General features: G+C 49.4%; 1 protein-coding gene across 1 annotated transcript in view; it reads left to right on the top strand.

Moving 5' to 3' along the window:
• Window positions 1–1,567: 1,567 nt before the first annotated feature.
• RIPOR2 (RHO family interacting cell polarization regulator 2) overlaps window positions 1,568–12,937 on the top strand; it is a 69,251-nt gene continuing 57,881 nt past the window's right edge. The window contains exon 1 of the mRNA XM_049830472.1: window positions 1,568–1,680. Coding sequence (XP_049686429.1) covers window positions 1,620–1,680 — 61 coding nt within the window. The 5' untranslated portion in view covers window positions 1,568–1,619. The remainder of the gene's footprint in view (window positions 1,681–12,937) is intronic.

The following is a 12,937-nucleotide window of genomic DNA, read 5'->3' as shown; positions in this document are numbered from 1 at the left end:
AAGGCAGCAGCCCCCGGGTTGTGCAGCCAAGACGCCCAACGGGACAGCAAAGGAGAGGCACGAGCTCCGTGGGATGCGGTGCCGCTTTCCAGGGACCGGGAGGCACCTTACCCTGTGCTCAGGGGAAGGCTGTGCTAGAGCTGGGGAGGGGATTTTCACCTTCCTACGATGACCAAAGTGCTGCCACGGGACTTGCTATGGAGATAATGAACACGGCTCTGAGGCCTGGGCTGGGGTTAGGCCCGGCACTCCGAAGGGACCTGTCCTGTCTTCTGTCCTGTCTTCTCCACCTGGACTAGCTCAAGTTGTGCGCTGCCTAGGAGACCAGCTGTCTCCCTTTTCAGCCCTGCAGAAACCCACTGCTAGACCTTTAAAAAGCACAACATAATAATTAGAGATGAGCTCATTATATCGGCTTGTGACTCATCTACCGGAAGCTGGAGCGAACGCCGCTGCTGGGCCGGGAGTCTCGCTTTCAAGGGTGTGGCGACACATGCAATTACTAGACTGAGTAATCAAAACTTGGTACAGGTTTACTGTCATTACACGCTAACTTCTGACAGCAGAGATGTGAGGTACTACCGGTGTTAGGCCCCACACCTGTGTGTGCACACACATGCCCGGGAATATCCCTGAGTGGTCCGATAAAGTCAGCAGGAGCGTGCGAGGCTGAGACGCTACCTGAAGCCCAAACGTATTTTTGTGCGAGTTTAGAGTAAGTTAGTTTGTAGGCAAAGTCCTCTCCCTAAACTGAGAGGCCCGGCAGGAAGGAGTCAACTTGCTTTATAAAGTTCAGGAAACACAGCAACTGAATGGACCGGTGTGATGCAGAATCAGTAGTGACACAGATAGTCAAGTAATATGCCTATTATTGACAGATAGCAAGTTTACTTTGATATTCTTCTGTTGTTCACCCGCTCATCAGAAAGGTCCTTAGGTTTGGTAATGCATCAAAGACGGTGACTTGGGAAAGGCTAACGGCAAGAATCACATCCCTGCTAGTGCATTTGCCCGTGGGACAACCGGCATCACCTTTGGCTTTCCAGCTGTCAACAGGTCCATTGCCGTGGGTCACCCCAGCGTGGGTGAGAATGTGCTGCCACTGCTGCCGCGCTAAATGAAAAAATAAAATCCCATGAACACATGGCACTGAGAGAGCCTGGGAGAGTTACTCTGGTCAAACTGTTCCTGGGGTGAAAGTGAGCTGCTCTGCAGCCCGAGCAGGGTGAGCTGTTCCCTGGCTCTACCTCTGCCACCAGAAAGGATTTACATTCATATGCAAAACCCCAACACCCGGGGCTGGCAGGGCTGCTGCTGCGCAGTGGCATTCGCAGCGACGGGGCAGGGTGCATTTTGAACCCGTCCTGCCTGCCTCTGCTCTCCAAATCAACTTCTGTCTCAGCAGTGAGGACACCCCACCTCAAAACCCATCTCGAAGGCTGTCTGTAAAAACAAGAAGCGTTCTTCGTATGAATGAGACGATTAACGTAAGTGCAGATGCGGAAGCTGTTACCACCAAAATGTTTAGGAAACTGGTGAAAGGAAATAGTTGAGCTGTAGCGTAGGAACCAGTTCAAGCACTCGGCTCTGGCTGCTCCCCGAGCCGCGTCCTCGCCACGATGCAGCACGCCCAAGAAGATCTGACTGCACCCGGAGAAGAAGATGATGCCTTTGGGGAAGGTAAAGTCATCTTTTATTAAACTAATCCCTCTCCTACTCAGACTAGAGACCGGTTTCTAGCTTGGGTGGTATTTCTTGGGTAAATCTGAAGTTGTCTATGGGATCCGAGGTCACAGGGTGACCAGGCTTCCTTTTTCTCCTAAGAGAATGGAGAACAAAAGCACCCCAGATACAATAAAAATAACTTTCACACTGGTTCGGCAGCTTGCTTCCTCAGCGAGGAGGTTACTGCAGAAGAAGAAAGCTGGGGGGACACCAAGTGTGTTTTCCACAGTGCCTGCCCTATGCAAAGGAACGCGTTGTGCATTCAACACCGCAGGTGCAGCTGTCGTTAAAGTAGTCGGGGCTCTTTACAGGGACTAAAGGCGACTTGCTACTTAAATCGTCTGAGCAGAATTAGCCCTTCCTCTCCGACTGCCACAACCCAGGGCACAAAGCCAGTGCCATAGCTTCTTATCGCTAAAACTGCTTCTGCCGGAGCGTGACCCCTCACTGCTTGCATCCTGTGCCGCCGTTTACGTGTGTACCGAGTGCTACCAGGTCAAAATAGCAGAGACGCAGATAACAGGACCCAGAGGAGGGGGAAGAATCTGGCCCACAGTGTCTAATTTCTGCCGCTGCTCGCTGCTCCCCTTTGCACTCGAGCGGGGGCCCGGGGGAGAACTTGCTCATGCAAATCTTCTCCCGGCCCCCAGCCCTCTGCAGTTTCCAAGGGAGTTGAAGGCACAAAGAGCTGCCTGGATCCGCTCCAAAGTCTGTGAACCTTTAAACTCACTTTCAGCACAGCTTCAGCAAACCTCATTTAAACAAAGCTCAGCTGTGGTTGGTATGGAAAACTTAGCATTGAATAGTGCCAAATCAAGTTATCTGAGCCCCAGTGAAAGGCATCAACACAGAAAAGAAAGGAGTTTCAGTGATGTACTGTCTGTACTCAAATATATTTCTCACGTATATATGCCCCCAGTCCTCACCCTGTGTCCCAGTTTGGGCTCAGAAGAGCAATGGATTTGCAGAAAGGAGAGGTCAGAGCATTTGCATTCAGGAAAAAATCCTCATCGTCCAGGGAAGACCTGATGCCACTGGGCAAATCCACTGGCATTGAAAGTATCCTGTTGCATTCCCTGCATCTTGCCCTCACGCAGGTGGATGCTGTTTCCCAGGATAACCAGCCACGTGCTCCCACTCAATATGGACATTTTCAAGTGCTCTGAAGAGCCAGTGGGATTTAGGCTTCACTTCTGTTTCTGAAACCTCTAGCCTATGTTCTTAATCAGAAACGGAGGAGGGAAGGAGAGGAATGTGTGGAGGTTATTTGACATTTATATTGTGTTATCTGAAGGGAAAGATACAGCGCTTAAGAAATCCTTTCCAGCCTCGCAGCTAAGTTGTTTCTGGCAGGGCTGATCCAGCAACAGCTAGAGGAGGCTGGCTTTTCAAAGGCAGGAACACTTTAAAAACCTCTCCATGACCTTGCCTGGAGCAGGAGGTTGGACTAGATGACCTCCTGAGGTCCATTCCCACCTGAGTTATCCTATGAGCCTATGAGTTGGTGACAGCCTCTTCGAGTCATCTGCGTGTAACTGGGAGCACTTCTACCCCAGCTGCTCTCTCGGCCAGAGGGTCTGTTGGCTCCCAAACCTGCCAGCTGGAAAGCCCAAATAACACAGGCGCAGGGCTAGCCTTCCCCTCCAGACCCTTCTCCTCTCTCTCGAACGGGATAGCAGGGAAATATTAACTTTTTTCACTGCTATTTCTGGAGCGCCGTTGACCCTGGACAAGCCAGCACGTTCCCCTGGGCTGGGTGGGATCCGAGCGTGGAGGAGCCGTGGCTGTTTCGGTCATGGGGCAGCCCCCACCCCGCTCACGCTGCAGAGACCTAGGCACCAGCCAAAACTTAGTCGCCGATTTTCAGGCCAGATGGAAGCGTTTGTCAGGTGCTGAACTCTGACTCCCAGCTCAGCACAGACCACAGCTCTTAGGGCGTGGGCTATTTTTTTTTACTTTCCGCATCTGGTTTGATTTGGAAAGCGGTGATGGCACATCTCCCATCTACCTTTTTAACTTGTCCCAGTGCTCAGCTACTGTCACAGTTAAAGATAATTACAGCTTATTTCTTCTAGTCTTGTTTTGTCGAGTTTTTTGGAGTTTGCTGCCCTTTTGTCCAGGAGAGCAAAGGACTTGCTATTGCTTGTACATATAAACGCCTCATATAACTATCTACAGACTGTATTCAGACTGCTCTTACCCTTTGCCAAGCAGACTGTTATCTATGACTGTGTCTTTATAAAATGCAAGTTTTAACCTTTTAAGCAATTTCATGGTTCTTCTTGGGACCATCCCCTTGGAGACGTGGACACCAGCATGGAGCCCACAACTCCAAAACTGTTACATCAGAGACAAATCCAGAAGTTACATGATCTGTTCACTCATACTTTAGAAATATATATATATCTCTATATATATATCTATCTCAGGATCAGTTTGAGGACCAGCTAATATGTACTAGGACTGCTTCAGTCCTTTTGGGTCCCAGCATCACATGAGGGTCTCCTCTTCATCAGATTTTCTTTTATAATCCTCAAGTCTTTCAGCATCAAAATTTCTCAGGACAGGGTCAACACTATCCCATAATTATGGCTTATCTCCTTTGCTCCCAGCTATGCCCACACTAAAACCAGATGAATCAGCTCACTTTCTCAAGTAGCCTGGTCTCAGAATGATTTAGCACTTCCCCACACTTACGCTGTGCCGTCTGCATATTCAGTCAGTCACTGTTTAAAGTTCTCTTTCAGGTCACTGACATAAGAAGTGTGAAATCCCATAGGGATGGAACCAATCTGTGAAGGTCCACCCTAGAAACTGGCATCCCCGATGATTCCTCAGCTGGGTTATATCTGTCATTTGGACTTGTTTTGGATCCATTCAGCATGCCCCAAATTGATCTACTCTATTTTAAGTTTCTTAGTCAAGATCTCATGCAATACCAAGTCTTAATTCTTACAACAGTCTAAGTACACTATCAACAATTATTTTCTGTAAAACCAATCAGTGCCGCTGATTGTATTCCATTTCCTTTAATTTTGCTTATGTGACTCCTACATCAGCTATTCCATAACGAGGCCAGGACCACTGCCAGGCTATCGCACCATTAGTGACACAACATTAACTCATAGCTCTCTGGATTCTCTGGTGTTTCAGGTTTTTTGAAAAAAATCAACGAAGAGCTCCTTGGATAGCTCTTATCAAAACTACAGTTTAAAATCCTCCTTTGGCAAAGATAAAGGGAAAAATATTTTCTCATTGATATAGACCGTAAGCTGTCACTGATATTTTCCCACATGCACACAAAAACATTTGTCAAAAACTTCTGCATTTTCTGCAGCATTATTGATAATTCTGCCATTTTCATCTACTTATGCTCTGATACCATCGTTTTTCCTTATTGTACATTGAAAACCCAAGTCAGAGCTGGGTGTGACAAGCTGTAGTATATATATCTTCACAAAAAATCAGGCTGCTCTTGCAATAGGCATTCAAAGCTTGAAAATGTTCATCCTCAAAGAAAATCTGTTAGCTAATTTTCTTGTTTGCAAATAACAACCTTGCACTTACATTGTGCTATCTCCTTCAAAGGATCGGCGGAGACTTTGCGAATGACTGTGCTTAGGTTCAGTGAAGCGCAACTCCCTCTCCTCTGCAACACGGCCATCGTTTAACAGGGCACAGCTGTAGTATGCAAAAGTTTCGAGAAGGAGCTATTTTAGCCTCTTGAAAGTACAGGCAGTGATATGTTTCATTTCTTATATGGCCTTACACGCTATATTAATTCAAGGCAAGTGACTTCAGTTAGTCTTACACACAGTCAAAACACCTACCTTGGGGAAAATGCTTTTTAATTTTTAGTGACTCTAAGTGCCTGAGATTCTGAAGTGGTATTTCATTAAAAAGAAATCACTTTTACTAGCACAAGTCTTCCCCTCCTCGCTGCAGCCCAACAGGCATGGGTTTTCCTTGGGTCTGTCTAAGCTGAGGAGCCAGGAAGGCTCCCGCGGCTCCCAAACCCAGGGAGGGAGGGAGATTTGGGCACAGACCCTGATTTCCCCAGGAGGAGAGCTGACCGCTCACACAGAGGCATGGTGTCACTGCGCCAGGACAGCCTCTGACCAGGGCCAGGGGCTTGGCATGGCAGGAGCTCCTAGATCATCGCAGGCACATCCATCCACAGAGTTTGCAAGCACTCGGCAAACATGGCAAGCATATGGGTCCGGGCATTTCGCTAGCAGTGATCAACTTGTCCAAACCGAGAATGCACAGGAGAAATAGAAATTAGACTGCGATTTATTGCAGATCTTTTCATGCAGCTGCTCTGCACCGACCTCTCCTCACATCCCCACTTCCCACCTCCTGTACATGCCCTCCGGTTGTACCCGCAGGAACCACCGTGTTTCCAAAGATGGGGAAAAACCCCAAAGCTGTCTTTTTCGTAATGTTCAGCAAGTGTGTGCTCCAGTTCAGCAGACCAGAGCCCCATGTTAGACGGTGTACGGCACGGTGTCAGAGTCCCAGGGCTCTCTCCTCGCCCAGGACCGACGTGCTGCTCCGGCACATAGGCACGCTCCGGCACTGCCGCCCACCAAGGCTCCCAGCAGAACAGTAACTGCATCAAACTTTCAAGGTAGGCTTCAAAAATGGACCAGATGCCTTTACATCCTTGTAAAGCCTGCCTGCCCTTTTTAAGAGAGAAAAGAGTTTTAGCTCTGGGGTTTGGGATCAGCTTTGAAGCTTAGCTGAAATGAAAGGTAGCTGCTGTTCATGGTTATGTTCATGGCCTGGTGTATTGTAACGTCGCTGCTGATGTTAGAGAAAAATGAGGATAAAGTCTTGGATGTTAACTTGAAGTTGAGACATGCTCTTGATTCAGCAACAATTCGGGTTAAGCAATCTTTCTCTTCCCCTAAAGCAATACAAGACACCATGCTTTCTGTGGACGTACAGCTGCAGTGACTTGTCTAAAAGTCACGCAGGCAGATCAATGTCACAGCTTGTCCATGACCCACTGGGCCAGGCTTCCTTCCACGCCGTAGCCAGCCGGCCACTCACCCGGCACCGCCAGCCCCGCTTTGGTGAGAGCCAGCTCAGATATGTCCCCTCCCCACAGAGCGCATCAAACCGATGCAACTTTAAGCAAATTATATCTTCTAAGGATATCCGCGTGTACGGTATTCCAGCAGATGTCTACTCAGGGATATATGGAGATACTGTTTTTCCTATGTTTTCAGCCCAGAGTTTGACGTGTCTACTTTTTCCAGCATGTGAGGGCCCGATATCTGAGAAGGCTGTAGTAAAGACAAGCAGCCTTGCAATGTATTAAGCATGGCAGCTTCTCCTCACTGGCTGATGGGAGACTCCAGAGCATTGTCCTGAAAATGTTTACAGGTCCCACCAGCCCTACCTGTCCTTTCGGTTTATCTCGCATTCCCAGAGATGGAGAACGCGTGTGCCGTACTCACCGCAGCCCAGAGGAAGAGAAGTCCCATCGCTTCATTGCCAAGGCAAGAGAGTCTGCTTCAACCAGATAGATAGATGGTAGTAAGAGATGTTTGGCCTATAAACTCAGACTGAAGCACCTTTCTCCAGGAGCGTGGGCAGACCTACTTAACGTGCAGGACAGGGATGGCGTGAGAAAGCGGGTGCTCTCTTAGGGAGCATTTTTATTTATTCCTGTTTACACTAAATGCTTTGCTCACCTGCTTCTCACAGCTGCTTCTTTTTGGTTGTGGTCCATGGGCAGATACAGAGTTATGCAGACGGCTGAGAGAGCTTTTTGTGGTCAGAGGAATCGGTGCGAGGCGCCCGTCCCCACCCCGGGTGCCCCCACACGGACCCACCCGCAGCGCTCCGGCCCCCCGGCGCTTCCAGCTGTCCTGGGCAGCTGGAGGGCTATTTTTAACAGGGCATCGCACTCCATATCTGAAGCAGAAACGATTGAGTCCACGAGGCTCGAAATTAAAAAAAGATTGAAATGAGAGACACTTTCTGCTTTGTTGTCTCCCTGTTTTTTAATTAAAGATCTTTGATCTTGTTATTTCCTTCTCCATGTCTTGAAGGCAACTTGTTTGGTTTGTATTTGTCGACAATATTTCTAGATCACTAATAATAACAACGGTGAGGGGAAAAACCAGGTCAAATAAACAAGTGGCATTTAACCAGCTCTCAGAGAAAAGAGGAAGGTATGTACAAGTCAGAGAGAAACCACTTATTAGGTGTTCTCGGGGCACCCTCTGAGCTTGCAAAACAAGTGTCTCACCAAAGGCTGAAGCAAAATTGCCTTCCTTTTCACCCATTTTTTCCCTTCTGTTTTTTGATCGTGTCTTTACAAAGCTCCGTGCAACACAAGCTATTTGTCGCCCAGTCCCATCATTAAAGTCACAAAATAAATGTGGCTTGGCTAGCGTGAGCTGGTGGTGTAAACAATTTCACCCCTTTAACAATTCGAGGCACAGCTCAGCTGCCTCTGAAATGAGTTCCGCCTGCCTGGATGCTAAAACCAAAGCCTTGTGGTTGGTGTGCCGAGGGCGTGACAGTCACAAAACAACCAGGTCAGGAAGTGCAGAGTTAAAAGGCGAGGAGTGAAAACAGTCTGAGAACATGAATTAGAGAGAGGACGGAGTAGTCAAGCACTTGACAATGTCACGGAGGCACTATAAAGTTGATGGGGGTGATGATTTCCCGATGGTAGGATTTCTCCTATATCTCAGAATTGCCTGGGGGGTGAGGGGTGTTGTCAGGCTCCACAGAATTTTAAGCAATATTGTCTTGATCTGGCGCCTAAGAGCAGGAAAATGGTTTGACAAGGGGTCCCGCTGTGGCTGCCTCCTAAGCAATCCTTCCTCGCTGCTGAAATTCACAGCTCAACCTACAGACCTTCTGCCAAGGGGGGGGGGGGGGTGTACCTGTGTGCATCTGCACACCCCAGGGAAGGTTGGGTGGGGAGGGTGCAGGAAACATTTAGACCGTGAAGAGCCCTCTGTCTTTCTTTGGCAACTGGAAAACAGGTGAAGAAAACCACTATGGAAATCCTGAGCACAATAAGCTTAATGCTGCATAACGTATGGGGGCTGACATTGGCTTACTCTGGTTTAATTGCAGGTAATCTGGGAATTGGAAAGTTCAGAGACCCAGAGCTTGGAAATGATGCCTAGAGTTCAAATAGTTGGCAAAAAAGATGGAAAGACAAAAAGTGAGGTGGAAAGAAAGGAAGCCACAGAGAGAGAGAAAGAGAGAAAATAAGGTGGGATTTGGGGGAAAGTCCCACTGCGACCCAGCCCCTGCCTGAACAAATGTCAGGGGATAAACACATCTGGCTGCACCCAAATTGGGGCAGTTCCAATCACCTCTATTCCAACCTTCTCAGATATTTAGGGTCCTAACTCCTCAGACTGGTTACCTTAAGTTCCCCTTATAGTCAATAGTGAGTGTGTGTTGTGTGTGGAAGGAGAAGGGAGGGCAGGGATGGAAACAAGAAGCCCCTCCAGGTGCCAATCCAGAGCATGGAGATGGGGATCCTTCACTGCTGGAAGACCCCGGCTATTTCCCTGCCCGTGGCAGTCCCCTGCTGCCAGCCTGGCAGAGGTGGGCACAAGCGTGGCTGGTGCCCATAGGGCAGCGTGCGTGTCCATAGGGGTGTCTGGTCCCCAGGCAGGGTGACGATGGGCAGATCCACTGCACGAGCCAGGTAGACTCATCTTTGTGATAGCGGGTCCCAGCTTGGAAGCCCTGCAGCAACCGCTTACCATTAAAGTGATATTCTACTTTTATTTTGCCTCTAAACAGGACTCGGTAGTTAAGGTACTGCCCACACAGGCCTGGGGTTAGGTTCCTTGGGTGCACAGCGGTGCTTTTAGTTCTGCCCCACTGGGAAAACTGCCTACCTTTGGTGCTGCCCTGTTGCACCGGGGCGGGGGGGGAGCTCAGCGCCCGGCCGGCTCCTGCAGCATCACTCACCAGACCCAGGCCAGGACAGCACCTGGCCTTTATTGCCCAAGTCATCGCATTGCATGAGCCTGCCTATAATTAATAACGAACCGTCCCGTAGAGAAGCAAAGACACTGAAAATAGCCCAGCCCCACAAATATCCAAGCCCATAATCCCAGGCGAAATGACCGCTCCGGGAAGCAAACCCCCAAACTGCCCCAAAAACTCAGACAGAACTGCCTGAGGTGTGTGTAGCATTGCACACAAGGGCTTGCCAAGACCTCCCCATCCATCATGCCAAGCTGCTCCCCGGGCCAGCCCTGCCTGCCCCGTGCCCTGCCCAAGGGGAAGTCACCCGTGGTGACAAGCTTTTGTGCAAGTAATCCTCTCTTCACACCCTGCAATACCAGAGTGGAAAGCCCCCCCAGGCTCCCCCGAGGAGCGTGACGATGGCTTGGGAACGGCAGCGGCCAAGCGGCGATCCGGGAGCTTCCCTGGAGGGGTGTCAGAGCCACCTGAGGCAGAAGAGAAAGGGACAGCCACTCTGAGGGGCTTGACGGGATGGCTAAAAGCTCTGTGAATATATTCTCATTACCATAGACATGCAGTTTTCAAGGACTCCTGCAAGACCCTCTTGGAGAAGAGCTTATAAAATCTTACATCTTTGCCCTACGGCTCTCTGAAGTGTGAGATTAGGGTGCCGGTGGCTAATGAGGTTGGCCGGCATTCAGGCTCCACGGCATAAATGGAGCTTGGTTCGCATCCTTCTCGCTTCATGGTAGCTCAGGGCAGTGGAAAAGCTCTGCTGTGAACACGGATACGACCTACAAGGCACTGCGTTCATTTTAGTAGGGTGGTTGTGACTGTAGGAGTGGTTTGCCAACTGGGAGCTCCCCGTAAGTTTTGGAGTCCCGCTCGTTGCATTTTCTCACTCGAGAAGGAAGAAGAAAGACATAGGACAGGGCCCAGGTAATGTCACGGAGCTAAGAGAGGCAGCACCGAGCAAATGAGATCTTCTTCTGTCTCCAACATCACCAGCAGATCAGAGGTCACTGCATTTTCTGAATGGTGGTGATGTAAAGAGCAGAGCGAGCACAGCCTGCTTCCTCTAGGGAGGTTCTGGGGTGGCATCTGGAGAATCTGTGTGATTTATAAATTGAATGATTTGGGGAGTTTGGGTTACATCAGGACTGAAGGATTAGGTCATAACGTGCAGCCTTCACATTGGACTAACAGATTTCCTTCTCTTGAGTGTCTTGGAGAAAAGAGAGATTTTATAGATGTAGATAGATTTGAAGCTAGATAGCATCTCTGAGATCCTCCTACAAACACATGGGAGGAGTGCCACGCTAGTAATACTAGCATACATTTAACAAGTGAGGCACTTTTTTTTATTGAGAGTGGTGGGAATGTTGAAAAGGGTCCATACAAAAACATTCTCAAAGCGAAATGAAGCCACAGGAGGAGCAGTGCCCTCCAGTACTGCTGAGCTCAGCACCGGAGTTGGACGGCTATAGCTTTTTTTTTAATGTTCCCGGGGAAAAGCAGGCAGCTCGGGAGGTCCTGATCTGCTCTGCCTCTTCTGTCACTCTGGGGAGCTTCCTGCCCTTTCTATTCCTGATGCGTGTTGTGAGCCAAGGAAGAGTTAGCTTAATCAGCAACACCAGCCACTGATTAGTGCCAAGCTGTTGTCATTAATCACTTCAAAAATCACCGCGCTGAAAATAGTACTCAGGGTCAGATGTTCAAAAACTGGCATGGTTTAACTGATGTCATTTAACCTCAGGCACAAAGCCAGACCACACCCCTAAAGAAACACTATTTCTTTGCTTTACATTACATATTATTTGTGATTTTTTAATTCACTCACAGCCCCGGTGACGTGGCACGAAAAGCTGCTCTTCACCTTTCCTAGAGGAAACGACTGCTGTGAGTGGTTAAACACCTCCAGGTGAAGGCAGGCTGGACCAACAAGCAACCTGTATCACCCCAAAAGATGCATAGGGCTACTGGCCTGAGGGTTTGGTCGTGAGCTTCTCCGTGCTGTGGACGCCCTCTCTCCTTTGGAATCTCAGCCCAAATACTTGGCAGATGCACTTGGGGCTCATTACGTTACAGAGGCAGCGTGTTTGTTGCGCTCCCCCGAATGGCATTTCATGTGCGCTGCACTTGTTTTGTATTTGCTATATTTAAGCCACAGAAATATGCGCTGATGAGGAAAAGAGGGCCATGGTGGTATCTTGGAGGCTGGAAGGGAATGAAAATCATTTCTGAAACTTGCAATCCTCTGTGCAGATCTGTGGTCCAGGAGAAGGAAAGAGGAGCGCGGTCAGCTTGGGTCGCTGGCCGCACTGAGGACCCGGCTGGGTCACCCATACTGCTGTCCATCTGGAAATGATTTCAGGGCAACTCTGGTTTTATGCGAGCATAACTGAGGATGGAAATTGCTTGGAGCCTTTGCCCCAGAGGACTCTTCCTGGGTTTCTATTATGAAACCGCCACGTTAGGAACCTGCAGGAATACAGGTGTACAGCTCCGCAGGATTTTTACATGGCACTTGATTTTGAAACTTGTCTGGCATTATTTGCTCCTTTCTCTCCAGCCTAGCCTTTGCATCCTTCTCCTACCTGACCATCATTTTCCCCAGACCGTGCTCTTCATCCCTGCAGATCCTCCCCTTCTTGACGTGACCTGTAGGACACGCCGAGCAGGAGGAAGGCAGAGGTTGTCTCGATGCTGCTGCTGGAGGGCACAGCAAGGCAGGGCAAAGCCCTGGGTTCTCCCGACCCGCTCTTTCAATCAGGGACCTAGGATACCTTTGGTGGTTGCTAACATGCCCCGCAGTCTCTTGCCCCATATAAAAACTATCCTTTGTGATCCTTGGTCCTTCCAGGCCAACTGCCTGCTTCACAGAGTGGAGTGGATGAGGATGGGGCTGGCCCAGCCATGCCTGGGACCGCTAACCAGAGCGTGCTTTGGCACGTACAAAGAAAGGCTTTCTTCCTCTGTGCTTCAGAGCATGACCAAAATTTGCCTCTCAAGTGCAGGTGAGGCTGCGATGGGAGTCTGGAGGCAAATGAGGGCTGGGTCCTCATTTTAACTGCAGTCCTGATGTAGCCAGCAAGTTTCAGCAGCAGGTATTACTGCCTGGTAACTTGGGTAGAGATGGCATCAATCCCTAAGAGACCCCCAAACATAGTGGGGAGGTCAGCCCGCTGTTCTGATGGAGGATGAAGTTTGTGATAAGGAGCCAGGTCTGGGCACTTGAGAGCCCAGAATGAGG

Source organism: Accipiter gentilis, chromosome 27 (genome assembly GCF_929443795.1).
Source record: "Accipiter gentilis chromosome 27, bAccGen1.1, whole genome shotgun sequence".
NCBI classification, from domain to species: domain Eukaryota; kingdom Metazoa; phylum Chordata; class Aves; order Accipitriformes; family Accipitridae; genus Astur; species Astur gentilis.
The sequence above is the reverse complement of the archived record's forward strand: the minus strand, read 5'-3'. Positions and strand labels throughout refer to the sequence as shown.